At 43.3% G+C, this 15,674-nt stretch overlaps 2 protein-coding genes across 2 annotated transcripts; one reads left to right on the top strand and one right to left on the bottom strand.

Moving 5' to 3' along the window:
- Positions 1–164: 164 nt before the first annotated feature.
- On the bottom strand, positions 165–6,732 carry fkbp10a (FKBP prolyl isomerase 10a). The gene is made up of 10 exons (XM_042086408.1): positions 6,135–6,732; positions 5,355–5,503; positions 4,903–5,092; positions 3,684–3,829; positions 3,237–3,426; positions 2,577–2,722; positions 2,189–2,378; positions 1,831–1,973; positions 1,126–1,289; positions 165–915 (listed from the first exon to the last, which is right to left on the bottom strand). The coding sequence occupies exons 1-10, from the start codon at positions 6,326–6,328 to the stop codon at positions 733–735; spliced, it is 1,695 nt and encodes a 564-aa protein (XP_041942342.1). The 5' UTR covers positions 6,329–6,732; the 3' UTR covers positions 165–732.
- A 184-nt stretch (positions 6,733–6,916) lies between these two features.
- On the top strand, positions 6,917–14,025 carry p3h4 (prolyl 3-hydroxylase family member 4 (inactive)). The gene is made up of 7 exons (XM_042086419.1): positions 6,917–7,997; positions 9,678–9,827; positions 10,074–10,245; positions 10,760–10,888; positions 11,149–11,294; positions 11,958–12,041; positions 12,988–14,025. Exons 1-7 carry the CDS (start codon positions 7,500–7,502, stop codon positions 13,147–13,149), a joined length of 1,341 nt encoding a protein of 446 aa, XP_041942353.1. The 5' UTR covers positions 6,917–7,499; the 3' UTR covers positions 13,150–14,025.
- The last annotated feature ends 1,649 nt before the right edge of the window (positions 14,026–15,674 follow it).

Genomic DNA, 15,674 nt, shown 5'->3' with positions numbered 1-15,674 from the left:
ATCAGCCACTAGATGGCACTGTTACACACTCAATGTAAAGATCTGATAGCTTAGAAGACAACTGCCCACTTCTGTCTTAAAATACATATGTAATTTTATTTTTAAGCAGTGGTTTACATGAAAATGTATTTCAACATTGTGCTAATTAAGAAATACAGCTGCACTTATTTACCAATCCAACTTTATTAAAAACAAAGAAGTGCCCATGGGTAACAATTTTAATGAACTAAAAAAACCTACAAAAATTGCACATACAATTGTGCCGTTTTGGACAGGATAATACACTGTTTTCATACAGTTCAATGACCTCTCTATCCAAACTTTGAAAGGGCTGGCCTGGCCAGAAAAAAGTAACCTTGTACGTATGACTTGAGTCATAACACCATTTCCACATTACATATTTAGTCTTTATTTACTTACAAAAACAGCTTGTTTATTCTTTGACATGTCAGACAATCCAAGGAACTTAAAAAAACAACTTGTATTGCACATACCCTGTCTAAAATACTCAGCCACCCGTTTTCATATCTGGAGGCAAACCTTGCCTCGTGTGGATATTTGCAGTGCACCAAGGGATTCTGGTTCTGAATGAGTGGTTGCTGGTTGTTCTGTTTAATGACTTGATAGACAAGAATTGGGTGAAATTGGGTTTGCTGGTATGGGTTCCCAGTCTCTGCCTCCTCTCCTTCTCCACTGATCTCTCTCTGTGGTTTAACTTGCATTGGTCCTCCTTTACAGTTCTTCGTGCTTGGGAGGGTCCTCATCTGATTTGAGTTTCAGCTCTTCTGCTGTGATCTTACCATCTTTGTTACGATCCTGATTGACAAACATGTCCTTAATGACCACCTCACCGTCGATGCCTGGACGCATGCGGCCTTTGCCCTCAGTAATCTGGGACTGGATGAACTCCGTAAACTAGACAGACAAAAGAAGAGCAATTATGAGCATCTCATCTATTATGACGACTCGTTTTTCATCTGGAATACTGTAAATATTGTGTGTGTGAGTGTGCACACATTCTCTTTATTCCCCTGTAAGGTGTGTGTGTGTGTGTGTGTGTGTGTGTGTGTGAGAGAGAAAGAAAGAGGGCATTGTTTGTGCCAAGGTCCACTTTATGTTTCTGACCTCTTCCAGAGGGACCTCCTGGTCCTTATTTAGGTCCATGGCGGGGAACAGTGGGTCTGGGCTGTCTCCGAGCCACACAAACAGGTAGCCGTCAGGAATGCCCTTCTGCAGCTCCAGCAGTTCTAGCTCAAACAGCAGGACCGCACTGCTGGGCACCTCGGCGGCTACTCACACACACACACACACACACACACACACACACACACATACACACACCAGCACCAGAAGAGAGGGAGCTAAGAACCAGGCAACACACTAATGGTGATATGTATCATGTTACTGGCATATGAGCACTCTTTAAAGGTCATTTAAAGTGTATTTTTGGACATAAGGTTTACTCCTCTGAAATCAAGTTTTTCTAGGTGCAATACAAGAGATAGATAGATAGATAGATAGATAGATAGATACTTTATTGATCCCCAAGGGGAAATATGGGAGCGCAGTGAGTGATAACACCAGAGGGAACTAAAATGGCGGATATCTAGCCAAATATGGTCAATTCTGGGTGGACATCAGCAGTTTCCTGTTTACTATGAAAGTCTGGCTCCAAACACACACTACACAGACACAGTCAATCTGGCTGAAATTTTGCCAATATGGCCGACTAATTTTGTCTTAATTCCTTCAGAGCGTACGTGATTAACACCATGCTGTCCAGGCTTTCCACAGTCTTTGCTCTTAACCCTGTGGCCCTCCCTGCCTTACCTCCACTCTCCCCATGACCAAGGTGAGGGGGCACGATGACCACCCTCTTCTCCCCCACGCACATGCCCTGGAGCCCATCGTCCAGACCCTGGATGATCTTGCCAGCCCCCAGCTGGGTCCGAGGGGGCAGATTATGACTATCTCTGCAGAGAGGAGAGTGGAGAGATGGAGAGGACAGCAAGAGGGAGGGAGACAAGATGGAGACACACAAGTTCACTCGGACACGAGGATAAGACTGATGGTTGGTTAGTTGGTTAACACATCTGAGCTGCTGACCACAGAGTGCCCATACACATTTTTTCCTCCAGTGGGTTTGCGTGCAACGGTGCGCTGAAAGCCGAGGCGTTTGGCAACTCACGAGGTGTAGAGCAGAGTGTCGTCCATGAGAGAGCAGTTGTAACGGTACTGGATGAGGTCATTGACTTCGGTGGTCTGATTACAGACCTGTGGTTTATGGGTCACCTGGATATTCACAGTGTCGTTGGGATTGTGGAAGTCGATCACGTGAATGTTAAAGATCAGCACTGCAGACCCGGGGATCATGCCCTCTGAAAAAGAGAGAGAGAGAGAGAGAGAGAGAAAAAGAGAGTATTAAGGAAAGTGAGCTGATTAAACATGATATAAATAACCAATTATGTTGAATTGAACCAGTTATGTATGAAAACAGATCTGACTGCTGTTTACAAAGCAAAGTGGAGGTTCATGGCCTGTGCGTTGTGCATAGTGTTCAACTTCCTCCCACTCACCCAGCCCCTTCTCGCCGTAGGCCAAATGAGGTGGGATTGTGACCTTTTTCTTCTCTCCGACACACACTCCCTGCAGAGCCTCGTCCATGCCGAGGATCACGAAGCCCATCCCGATGTACGTGTTGTACGTGCTGTTGCGCTGGTAGCTAGTGAGGACAGTGAGAGATGGAGTCATGAACTCATTGCCAGTATGGACCTTATCAGTCGCATTTTTGTCTGATTGCCTCCAGGGGCCACACTGACGGGCTGACGGTGTTGGGGCCACACAGCAAGTTTAAACTAGACACTACAATCACAGTCACATTCTTTTCTTATGATCTTTGCACAGTGAAGAGACTGTGCTCTGTGTGTTCACTTGTGCTTGAGCTGTATGGAGACGAGTCTCCTATCACCCTCCTCTAAAATCTGCCCTGGTGTTGTTGGCATACTGTTATTGGTTAGATGTTACACGGGAACGCTGGCGACTACGCCGTGTTTACTCTGTAAAATGACCTTGGGGTGCTTTGAAAGACGCTATGTACTGTTATTGGTTAGATGTTACTTTGTGTCTTTCACTGTAAACCAGTTTCCCCTTGGGGACAGTAATTGTACATTGACTGATGTTATAACTGAGTAATGTTTTTCTGTTCTTCTACCATGACAGCACCAGTAGTAGCTTACCTGCTGTCAAAGAGGGTCCCATCCTGGAGGGTGCCATTGTAGTGGTAGCGGATGTAATCGCCTGACACCGATTTCCTTGAACACAGCTCAGGTGTATACAGAATCTCAGACACTACAGTGTCGTTGGTATGGAAGTGGTCAACCAACACCACATCAAACATCAGAGAGGCGTATGGGGGGATCTGATTACCTGGACAAGGGGAGGGTCACGGCAATGGCATAAGTCTGAGAGTGAATGTTCTGTAATTGCAACCAACGGCTATACAGTACAACCTGAACCCCTTCATTTGGGATATGTGTAATGTAGCATTTGCTACTGATTACTTGATAGGAATTGACTCAAAAAAGTAGAAAAATCCTTAAAAACAAGAGAAGCTACTTGAAAATAACACCATTTGTTGCTGATTGAAACAGACATGCATGAAAAGGGTCAGAAACCATGGTTACCATATCCCTTGTCCTCGTAGCCCAGGAATGGGGGGATGATGATGGACCGTCTCTCTCCCACACACATGCCCAGCAGGCCTATGTCCATGCCTTTGATCAGGTAACCCTGGCCAACATACGTGTCATACGTCTGCCCTCTGGCATGGCTGCATGGGATGAGCAAAAAGACAAGCAAAGCCTTTCTTTGAGGAGTCTGGCTCACCAGCTGAATTATGCAATTACAAACGCAGATGTCTGCACAAGCAACCTGCATACACTTGAGTAGTATAAACAGGCATACCTGCTGGTGTTTATACACACTTACACTCTTATTAGTGAATGTCCAGGCCAGACGCACTGCAAACACACTTTTTTTTCAGATATTATGCAAATATGTATACAGATAAAAAGCTTGTTAATGTGCCAGGGAATTACCCTAAGATAAGTGCCTATATCGCAACTGCTTCTTTCTATTGTAGAGAAACAACAATGGTAATCTATTTCTGAATGGTAATCTATTTCTGAATGGTCAATTATAATTCACTGTTGTTCCCTTATATGGTTAATGTGCCAAACAGTCTAGTGAATTTTCCACACAGGAATTCAACAGATTTAAAGAATTTGGTGAATTTACCACAATAATTAAGAAGGAAAATATCAAATGTATCTCCAATAAGGTTGGAACAATGTCATTTTTTTTTTGTTTCAAATTGTCAGTTCACTTTTAGTTGCTGGTGCAATTGAATGAAATGGGATAACTGGGGATAATACACAAGGCAACTGCTATCTCCTTCTCCTATCTCCTTAGGCCTGGGGTAGCCTAGGCAACCTGCGGCCCTCTAGCTCCTCTCTAGCGGCTCCCTGGCTTTCTCTAAAAATGGAACAATTTCATATAGTCATTAAGCTTCACGCTGTCCCAACACATTAACATTTAGAGTACATATTGTACTGTACAATACAGCATATGCAGAGTATGGGGCGTATGCCATATGCCTGAGGCTAATAAAGATAAACATGTTTAAACTGATTTCTTTTAAATGGTTCCGATATATTTGTGGCCCCAGACAGATTTATTTTTATTTCTGGTCAAAAAAATGTCCCTTTCAAGAGAAAAGGTTGCCGACCACTGCCTTAGGCTATAACACCACATATTTTCACTTTGCCTATTCCTGTTGGAATCAGGAGTGTGAACAAATATCTCATTCCCCGTTTTATTATATAACCAACCTAACCAACTCACCTGGAGTCGAACAAGGTTCCATTCAGCAGAGTTCCATTGTAGTGGTACCGAACGAAGTCTGTGGAAACCACTTTGCGCTTGCAGTCTTGAGGCTTGCTGAGGGTGATGGTTTGGACCTTGTCATCCGTGTTCCATAAATCCAGCAAGAGAACGTCAAAAACCAGGGTGGTGTCTGGAGGAATCACTGTACCTGGAGAAAGGGGTGAAGAGAAGGCGTCTGATCGTGCGTGAGGGGAAGGAACTCCAATCCCAACCTTAACACTAATTTTAGACAAGTAGCCTACTGTAACATTGTCACTGCAAACGGGGTTCTTAACAGGCTTGTGTTTAACATGGTCCTCTTCCAAAAATAAGGCCTATTGGCCTAATACTTTAAGTCGCTTTTGATAAAAGCGTCTGCTAAATGAATAAATGTAAATGTTATACATAAGATGTCATCCGTCGTCGGTTACCTGCACCAAGGACTCCATAAGCCAGATGAGGGGGGATGGTGAGCTTCCTGCGTTCATTCACACACATTCCCAGCACGCCCCGATCCAGCCCGGTGATCACCACGCTACCCAGTCCGACCTGGCCCACGAATGGTTTACCTTTATCATGACTGAACACAACGATTTGGGTGTAGGAGTGGGGGAGGTAAGGGGCAGGAATAGCAAATCCACAGTATATCCCTATAATCACTGAAAGTATTGAGAGATGCAAAGTTGGTTCTAGCTACTGACGCTGTGACTGGTCGAGGTTTGCATGCGTGGCAAGCTGCGGTTTTGATTTGATAGGAGTACTCATCCGAGCTGCTTTTCGAGAGAACTATATGAGAACTGCTAGGACAATGCATGACCTAAGTGCGTCACTAACGCAAAACGTTACCACTTGGACTATGCAATGAATAAACTTCTGCACTGCGATGTCCTCGCTGTGGAACTTGGTTGGTCACATGGTAATAAAAGCAAAATAAATCCACCCGTACATTTAATATAAAACATTTGTGACCATTGCTACAACAGATCGGGTTTTGCACAACCTAGCCTACAATTAACACCAAATAAGTATAACATGGAGATGCAGGACAGTCAGATTCTTGCATCCAATTTCCGGGGCGCAGATCAAGAATGTGCGCAGCAAACGAAATAATGTTATTTTAATCTCGTATTATCTCAATAGCCTGGAAATCGGTAATTTGTCTTCTGCGAAATCTGGTCTAAACCCGATGGTTAGCGCGTAATGTAGCTTACCTCGATTCAAACTTTTTCCCATCAAGAAGAGTTCCATTGAAATGATATCGGACATAATCCCCGGTTTGCACTTCTCTTGGACAAAGTGCGGGTATGGAGTAGCGATCAATAACCAAGTCATCCAATGGACTAGAATCACACTTTACATAGATTACTGAGATGACAGCGATAACCAACATGTACTTCAGCTCCATTTCAAATGTCCCGTCTTCTGTGGTGTACTCAACAGCTATTTTCTCCGACGTTTAAGGTCTTCTGCAGGAGCTTCAACTTTTATTTTCTCTTCAGTTGCAGGGGCGGTGAAAATGAAGGGCCTGTTAGACTGTTGACCATTTTACGCATCACGGAACGGTGGGGGCTCGCTCTCTCCCCAAACTTGCTCCCCCTCTCCCAAGAATCTGTAAACGTGTTAAGTCGCTGCCTGCCCGAAACCATGAATATCAACCATGCATATTAGTTTATCGTATGCTGTTGTTTAGAACCGTTTTGTAGATATTAAACAGAACTTTAATGGACTACACATGCCTTTTGGATTTGAAAGAAAGACTTACAGCGTATTTGAGCGAGTTTATTCAATAGGTTTAGGTAGAGGCATTCGTGTTTAACGTTCGTTAGACATCAGAGATTGAAGGCCCAAACAGCAAGTAATGGGGGCTACTGCTTGTGAATCGCTGCAGGGTCCTACAAGGACTAGATTAGTCTCGATTTGAGTTTGCCAACGTTTGCTATCCAACCACTGACATTTCATTCTTTGTTTCCTTATTTAAAACATAACATTTTATTAAAGAAGTGGATGTCATTCATTCAATGTTGGGGAATATTACTCCATTAATTCGCACATGCAAGCGACCACATTTTTTTCTCCTGAGAAGGAAAAATGTGTGATTCAAGTTTCAGTCTCAACGTGTAAAGTTGGGGGTGGCTTTAACTGGCCGTGCAAAATGCGCCCCCAGGCAGCCTAAAAACTAAACTACTCTCGTCAGTTGGCCTGCTCTTAATGGGATTGGCGGTTTAAATATTCGGTCCTAAAATATGTATGTCATGCTACTGCCTGTAATTTACCTGATGCTTTGTCAGCTCAACAAGGCGTTTATACAAAATTGAGGCAGCAATGGAGTGTTTTAACGCGTGGTAAATAGGCGGCGTTGAGACCCGGGGAAACTTTTCAACCCCCAAATCACCGTCTGCCGCACAACTCCCGTTAAAACGGTAGAAAAATCTAGTAGACTTTTCCGTCCCCGCCTCCCGGCCCATTCACATCGGGCCAAAGCGCAGCATACGTGCAGACAGACATGAACACTTACTGCTAAAACCTGGATTGTTGGTCACAGAAGATTTTTTAATGGTTGGTGGAAAGGACAGTCGATGATCTTACCGGTAATCCATAACATGGCCTCTCCTACCCACAGCATAAGAGAAATCGCTCTATATGTCTGCGTATGGACAATTTTATTTGCTTCCGTACCGGCGCAAGCTCAGTATGAGAAGTACAGCTTCAAGAGTTTTCCACAGTCGGAGCTGATGCCACTGGAGTCGGCGTATGGATACGCGCTGGAGCAGTATGGTGTTCAGAACTGGAAGGAGAGTATAAAATATCTGGAATTAAGTTTACGGCTACACAGACTTCTAAAGGACAGCGAAGCCTACTGTAGCCAGAACTGCAGTCAGGTCAGCCGGGACCATGACGAACTCTTTCAGGATACCAGTCTTCGGATAATGGGACACTTTTTACAGCGGGCATCCTGCCTTAAAAACTGCAAGAAGAACTTCCCGGTGTTTTCAGTAGCCTATCCAAAGAGAGTGACCTTAGAGGCTTTTGAAAGAAGGGAGCCATACCGGTACATGCAGTATGCGTATTTCCAGGTAGGGGCTACTCTGGTGCCCATGAGCTTTACGAGGAATTATAACAATTAGCGAACAGGAAAGTGTATTAGTTTGGAGTGAGTTGTTGGGTACAGCATTTGGGTAGGCCTACAGCAATTAACATTTCGCAACATTGATTTTATGGATTGGTTTAGATGTGTCAATAGCCAGCCAGGGGAGTTTATAACCCAGTCTGAATTATGGTCAGATATAGGGGCCTTCATGTGTCAAAAATACTTAGTTGCAGGGCTACTTGGAAAAGTAGATTAGCAGAGAAGGATGAACTGCTTGAAGGGATAGGCTAAGTCCTGTGGCCACTCCAAAATATTTACCTGATGCATGTGTCACTATAATAGTAAGCTAATAAACAAATAGTTTGCTTGTGATACGTTCATTAAATGTCACTTGTCATTGTACGCTGGGCAATATCAGCAATATTGGTTTTCAAATGTGCGCGGAGGTTTTCCTGGCTGTACTCTGTACAGCCCTCTAGCCGACAGAGAGGTGAACTCAGCTCAGCACAAGGAGATGCCACGTCCCCCTATCCAGACTGCGCCCCTTCAAATATCTAACCCCCCTACTAAATACACACATCAGAGAACTATACGGACAAAAGGCTCATTCTCTTGGCCTCCTGAGCGCACCACATGCGGAAGACATCTGGTCACTGCCCAAGAGGGGTTCAGTCAACTCAAACGGTCTGCCATTCATCAACCTCTGAGGTCCAGCATTGCCCTCGCCGATTCAGACACGTAATTCAACGTTATCGGATCCATACAAGTTAATGTTATTCAGTTCAATCAGACTTTCAGATAGCAACATTATTATATAAACACACCATGTCTGAAAGTTGGCCCAATCAGCTCAACATGTTCAAATTCTCTGACAAGGTTGTTATTTTCCTAGGGGCATCAGCATTCTTATGCAAATGGTCCATTCTCTGTACAGGGACCATGACTTTATGTAAGTTGACTTCAGGAAGCATTCACATTCACTGCCTCTCGTCAAAGTGTCTTGTTGAAAAAACCTAACTACTGGTTTGGGTCTTGCCTAATTATATTGCTCTGGCAAAAACACAGTCTTCCCATGACCCTCTGCGTGCGGTTCAATGCATGCTTACTACATGCCCCGTAAAACTAAGTATTACACTGCTGCTGGTGAACATCCATTTAGACCAGAGATGAAACTACCTGATATGACAGCACTTTGAAAACATTGACAGGAAGCATCTCCTGTGTGATTTTTTTTTTTAAATAGAGCCTTTTGGCTTATCGTAGTTCTGTATTACCTATGCCCTTGGAGGGGGGACACAGATGTGTACTGTGGAGGTAATTAGGGATGTTACTTTGATCAGATTTGAACAGTAAGACCAGGAGTGATTCCATTATGGCCTGTATGCAAGCTGTGCATGCTTTATGCTCTTTTAAAGTAATAGTTGATGAGTTGGACCAGCTGTTCAAATCAGATTAAATTCTAAACAGTATAAACTTTGATAAATAATTGCTAATTTTTATAAATTTGATACTGCTGACATTCGTTCTGGAGGTTTAAATCTTTGTCATTTTCTCTTTCTCTCTCTCTCTCTCTCTCTCTCACACACACACACACACAATGTACGTCTTCTACAAACGAACACAATTTTATATCTGTTTTATCTGTGTCTGTATCCCCCTCCTCTAGCTGAATTACCTGGAGAAGGCTGTGTCAGCCGCCCACACGTTCCTGCAGAGGAACCCTGGAGAACCTCTCCTCACCAAGAACATGAACTACTACAAGAGTCTCTTCGATGTGGACGAGTATCTCATTGACCATGAGGAGAAACTCTATGAGGTAGTTTGGTCTTAAGTCTAGATTTTTATCATGCTCATACACACACACACACACACACACACACACACATTTACACACATTCAAACACCCTCATATAGACTACACATACATTGCTATATTACTTCATTGTTATCAAATACAAAGAGGGACTGAATGCAGTGGCCACCCCAATGCACACAAAAACAGACACACACACACACACTTTTTTCTGTCTCTCTCTAACTTTATACTCTTTGTTTTCTTCAGGGTGCTTTTCTAAAAGCTGTGAAGTTGTTCAATGCAGGGGATTTCAGTAACAGTGCATTTAACATGGAGCAGGCGGCTACAGAGTATTTGAAAGTATATGACCTCTGTCTCGCCGCCTGTGAGGGGTCATACGAGGTCACAGAGTTCAAGGATTTCTACCCCACCTTAGCAGGTGAGCAGAACCTTTTTAGCGGTCCAGTTGCCTTTTTTCTGGAGAGCACCTTAATAAGACAGTGCTCATTACTAAGAGGACCATAAGGGACACCTCTACTGAATTATACTCTCTGGGCTAAATGTAATGCTTCAGGGTCCAGAGATGGTCAACTGAGATGGTCAACTAAGCTAAATGTAATGCTTCAGGGTCCAGTGATGGTCAACTGAGATGGTCAACTAAGAGACAGCAGTTATTTGAAAGTGGATTGATATTACAGACATTACAAACGATTTAGTCTGAAAAGGTTCTGTGGCAGCCCTTGCACAGTACTCCACGGTGATGAAATTCTTCTGTGGCAGACAGAGGGAAGGACTCAGTGCTCGGGGATTGTAAAGGCTATCCTGGGAGGACGCATCAGACATTTTGGCCGATGGCCTGAAAAGACTTGACAGTTTTATACTTTAGTGTTCATTTTTTGCTGACGCTGGTCGTGGTGCCTGGTGTACAATGTGTGTCCTCTGTCTCTGCGTAGACCTGTATGTGGACGTGCTGACCTGTAAGGTGAAGTGTGAGGCCAATCTCACGCCCAACGTCGGAGGCTTTTTCGTCGAGAAGTTTGTCGCTACCATGTATCACTACATGCAGTTCGCCTATTATAAGCGTGAGTGTTGTCATAGCATGCTCACACACACACAGTAAACACATACATAAATGCATGCACAGACACACACACACACACACACGCACACACACACACACACGCACACACACACACACACACACACACACACACACACACACACACACACACACACACACAGGACATGGAACTGTGTCTTACTTACTGTGTGTGTGTGTGTGTGTGTGTGTGTGTGTGTGTGTGTGTGTGTGTGTGTGTGTGTCTATTCTATTACTGTGTAGTGAATGACGTCCGCAGTGCAGCTCCATGTGCCGCCAGCTACATGCTCTTTGATCCCTCGGATGAAGTGATGCAGAAGAATATGGTCTACTACAAGTTCTACAGAGAGCAGTGGGGCCTGGAGGAGGAACACTTCAAACCACGGCCGGTCAGTCTGCCTCGCCCTCCCTAACCCTTTCAGTCACACACACACACACACAGAGAGGGAGAGAGAGAGAGAAAGAGAGAGAGAGAGAGAGAGAGAGAGAGACAGACACACAGACAACACACACACACATGCAGAAAGAGAGCGAGAGAGAGATACACATACACAGACAACACACACACACATGCAAAGAGAGAGACACTCAGTCACTGTCTGTCTCTTAAAACATACTCTCAGACATGTGCAGAAGAAACTCATAAAATGTCAAATTTGAAAAGCCTATTTTAGTGTGAACGCAGTCACCAGGCGAAGGTAGCAATTAAGCAATCTCATAACTCAGAATGGTTTTCAGTCAAGCATTCCTTGACTTTGACACGCACACACACACACACACACACACACACACACACACACGCACACACACACACACACACACACACTCCATCCCTGCACCATGACAAAAGCTCCTGTGAAAAGCCTTCAATTACCCCTTTTGACAAATGTTGGCTTGGTGTGTAAGCTCCTTCCACTGGGTATGAAATATCTAAACTGTGCCTATAAGGAGAGTGTATGAGGAGAATAACACACACAGTCCTTCAAACCAAGTGCTTTCATTTGTGTTGATGTCTGAGAAGTCTTTGTGCTCGCGCTTTGTGCTATTGGCAGGAGGCTGTCCGCTACTTCAATCAGACAGCTAAGCAGAAGGAAATGCTGGAGTTTGCCCAAAACTATCTACAGACAGATGACGAGGTAACAAAAGCAACTCACAATACACACACACACACCATTTAATGAATAACCATTTAACTTTCAAAGTGCTTTTTCATCACAGGCTCCAACAAACCCATGCCTGTGAATCTGGCTGGTCCAACATAGTTTATGATAACGGAACAATTTCGCAAAGTTAGCAAGTGGTTCATGCCTGTTGCGAGAAAATGGTTTCCATGTCTTCCTAAACTTCCTGTCTCCGCAATCCATTTGCCTTTAGAGTCTAAACACCTACAGATTAACAGTGTGGTAACAGAAACCACATCTTGGCTCCAAGGGAGGGAATTAAGGCAAGGAGCACTTGTGGCAGAGAAAGCTTACTATAGAGAGGGGAGAAGTGTTTGTTTGTGTGTGTACCAGAGAGAGAGAGTGAGTGAAAGTGAATGTGTTTTTGTGTGTGTGAGAGAGAGTGTGCATGTGTGTGTGAGTTTCCCCCTTTGAGTGTGGTATGTGGCATTGAGATGCTGACGCTAGGCGGGACAGTTTGACCACTCCTATTCCCTGACCCAGCTGGAGAGGAGAGCTCTCTTCAGTGGGCCCAATCAGCTTGCGTTTGAGTGGGAGGGGAGAAGGAAGTCTCCTGTCATGACCTGCCACTGATGACTCTGGAAGACTCTCAGTCATTACACTTTACAGCTTTACATCCTGCAAACACTGTCATATAAGTAGAGTCCAAATTGAAGTCCTTTTAAAAGTTGGAAATGAAATTAAGATAGCGGGTTGGCAGTGTTTATCCTGCAGACATACTCTCATAGAACATGTATGATTTGTATTGCTTATTCAGCGGTTGAATCTATATGGTATGAATCTAGAAAAAAGCAGGATTTAGTAGAGCACGAAGGGTCGGTGTTCAGGGGCTGATTTGTGCTTTTGGGGCATCTTTTAGTGGTCCTTCTGTTGAGCGGCTTGTTGGATGTGTTGTGTGCAGGATGTAGTCAGTCCAGAGGAGCACGTGACTGGACCGGCCTCCCCGCCGGACGAGGAGTTTGAGAGGATCGGCGATTACGAGGAGTCCTTCCTGGCCGAGTGGTGGCAGGAGCCCAAAACCAAAGGGGACAATGGAGAGACAGAAGACAGAAGAGAAGTGTAGAATGCATATGCACACACACACACACACACACACACACCACACACACACACAGGGATGGGCGAAAATACATCAAAATGTATTTTAAAATAGAATATCAAAAATACCCTAATTTTAAGTGTATCTAAATAAACTACAAAATACAGTAGCCACGGTATGTATCAAAATAAAATACTGTATTTTTGTATTTTCAAAATACTAAAAATACTCTTTAAAGGGACCTGTCCTACATGGCAGGTAAAATCAGTTCCTGGCATTTTATCCATATTTGTATAGTTTAGTATTAGTTATTAGATTATTTTTCTTGAGAACTTTAATCATCAGTAGGCAAATTAACATGATCATCCAATTGGAACAGATGAACCGGTTATGAGTTTGGCTTCCAACGTTGTGAGTTTTTTGTACCTTAAAATAATGTTTCCAAAATCGTTTCAGTGGTTCATTAACTCGTAACAGGGGGAACGACACTTCTGCATTCGCTTTGCGGCCCTCTATCATCATACATCATACTTTCATAAAATCATGCAACATACTCTAGCTTGTCTGTGGACATTGTTATTTCCAAATGTGCTGGATAAACAAATAGCGTGCGTGCGACAGAGGAAAAGTGCTTTGGTGTTGCTTTAAAAAGTTGGCCCATGTATCAGCTAAAGCATTTTCACGTATTCTAGGCATGCACTGACAATGTCAGAGACTTCATCCATATTATATGTCAGTGTGCCATGAGTTTGAAGCGTTTTTTTTAATATTTCAATTTCAACAGTAATTTCAATATTGCCATTCAGATCAGAAATGGTTAGTTCCCCATTCCTCAACATCTTTACTGATGATATTTGTAATGTTTTCACGCTGATGCATTCAGACTGGCCTAATGAGGGAGGGGGGTGCGGGGGGTGGGGGGGCGGCAAAACTGACTTATTTATTTATTTTAGTTAAAACGTTTCTTAGGGTGCAGTTTTGGTTTACAATATTGTTTACATGGAGCCATGGTAATATAGCCACACAAAGGCCTGCTCAGAAAACAAACTAGTATTCAAGTTTTTGAATATTTGCTAAGCTTTGGCCACAATATTTGGACTTACTTTCTATACCAATGCATACATTTGTGTTCATATGATTATAGTTATGGTTGTAATATAAACATATTACCCCATGTGTTCATGAATTTGTGCATATCATTTGTACAAAATACTATTTTGTATTTGAAATACGTATTTTTAATATATGTATCATAAATACTGCCCATCCCTGCACAGATACACACACACACACAGACGATGAACTCTAAACATAACAACACACACACACACACACACACATACACAGACACACATACAGATAACGAGCTTAAACATATTTTTGTCCTCAACTCTCCATCTCCATAGTCCAGGTCATCTTTGGACGTTGCTGGACAATGTTATACGTACCTCAGAGACACCCACACATTATTTTTCTTTATTTGATTTCTTCTTTTTCTTTCAGCTTAGTTTATGGGTGAGGAATGTCTCCAGTCTGACGCTCTGAAGGCTTGAATAAGTTGTACTGATTCCAAGTTATCATGCACCACATATGCCAGTTACGCCTGTACAATAATTGAGCCAGCCATTCAGCATATTGCCTGTGTGCCGCTTCAGTAGTTTTTGTCTTGATCATTTGGGACCAGTTGCTCTGAGGATTCAAAAAGTTGTTAATATTTGTGACTTCAATATGTATGATTTTAATTTAATATTTTAATCATTTGAATGTAGCATGTTTTGCTACATTCACTTTTGGGTGCACATTAAGTGAATAGTGTTCCAATTGAAGTGGTCCTTTTGAAAGTTTCAAATGAAATAAAGCATAAAATCGAAATCTAAGTGAGACGCCCCATTTATTCATACCTGGCACGTACGTCTAACAACGATGGTAGTTCAATTAACTAAGTCAGCATTTACACTGTTGGAAATGTGCTATATAAGTGGCATATGGGACTGGAGGAAATTAAATGGTGCAAAGTAGGATGGTGAATCACAGAAGCAGTGCTCTGAATACTGGTTTCACTAGTTCACATTCCTGAATTTGCACAAACATAAAGCATAATACATAACATCATAATAGAAGAGCAAGTTTGGCGAGGTCTCTGGCCATGGTCCTGAAGGGCATTTGCGGAATCGTGCCGGAGTCGACTGCGCAGGCAGGAGTCGGGCAGGATTCCGCCATACACCCCCTTGTTCTTTAACTTATGGAAGACGGGAGGCGTAAGGGGAGGTGGTGGGTTGCGAGCAAAATCACACTGATGCTGCAACTACGGCAGATAGAGGCCGAATAAATAACCTGTCTGATTGAAGGAGGCGAATAAATAACCTGTCTGATTGAAGGAGGCGTGGCAAATTCCGTCATGCTCCTCCCGAACTTCCGTTTGTTACAAACGCCATTTTGTTTTTTCCAAGTTTCTTCTATTGACACATTTAATCTGGGTTATACCTGATTTTACTGTAAAAGGTGGAACATTTTCACCGCAAAACAGACGTGTTGTTTTCGTACATAGG

The sequence above is a fragment of the Alosa sapidissima genome, chromosome 3 (assembly GCF_018492685.1).
Source record: "Alosa sapidissima isolate fAloSap1 chromosome 3, fAloSap1.pri, whole genome shotgun sequence".
NCBI classification, from domain to species: Eukaryota; Metazoa; Chordata; class Actinopteri; order Clupeiformes; family Clupeidae; genus Alosa; species Alosa sapidissima.
Note: the sequence above shows the minus strand (reverse complement) of the source record. Positions and strands in the feature narration are given on the sequence as shown.

Bases quoted from the DNA above. Each gene is read 5' to 3' on its own strand.
- p3h4 (XM_042086419.1), top strand. From the start codon at position 7,500: ATGATCTTACCGGTAATCCATAACATGGCCTCTCCTACCCACAGCATA. The intron at 11,295-11,957 runs GTCAGTCTGCCT...TGCTATTGGCAG, and splicing joins AACACTTCAAACCACGGCCG to GAGGCTGTCCGCTACTTCAA. The intron at 12,042-12,987 runs GTAACAAAAGCA...TGTTGTGTGCAG, and splicing joins ATCTACAGACAGATGACGAG to GATGTAGTCAGTCCAGAGGA.
- fkbp10a (XM_042086408.1), bottom strand. From the start codon at position 6,328: ATGGAGCTGAAGTACATGTTGGTTATCGCTGTCATCTCAGTAATCTAT. The intron at 5,504-6,134 runs GTAAGCTACATT...CGTTGTGTTCAG, and splicing joins GGGAAAAAGTTTGAATCGAG to TCATGATAAAGGTAAACCAT. The intron at 1,290-1,830 runs GTAAGGCAGGGA...GTGTGTGAGTAG, and splicing joins TGGTCATGGGGAGAGTGGAG to CCGCCGAGGTGCCCAGCAGT.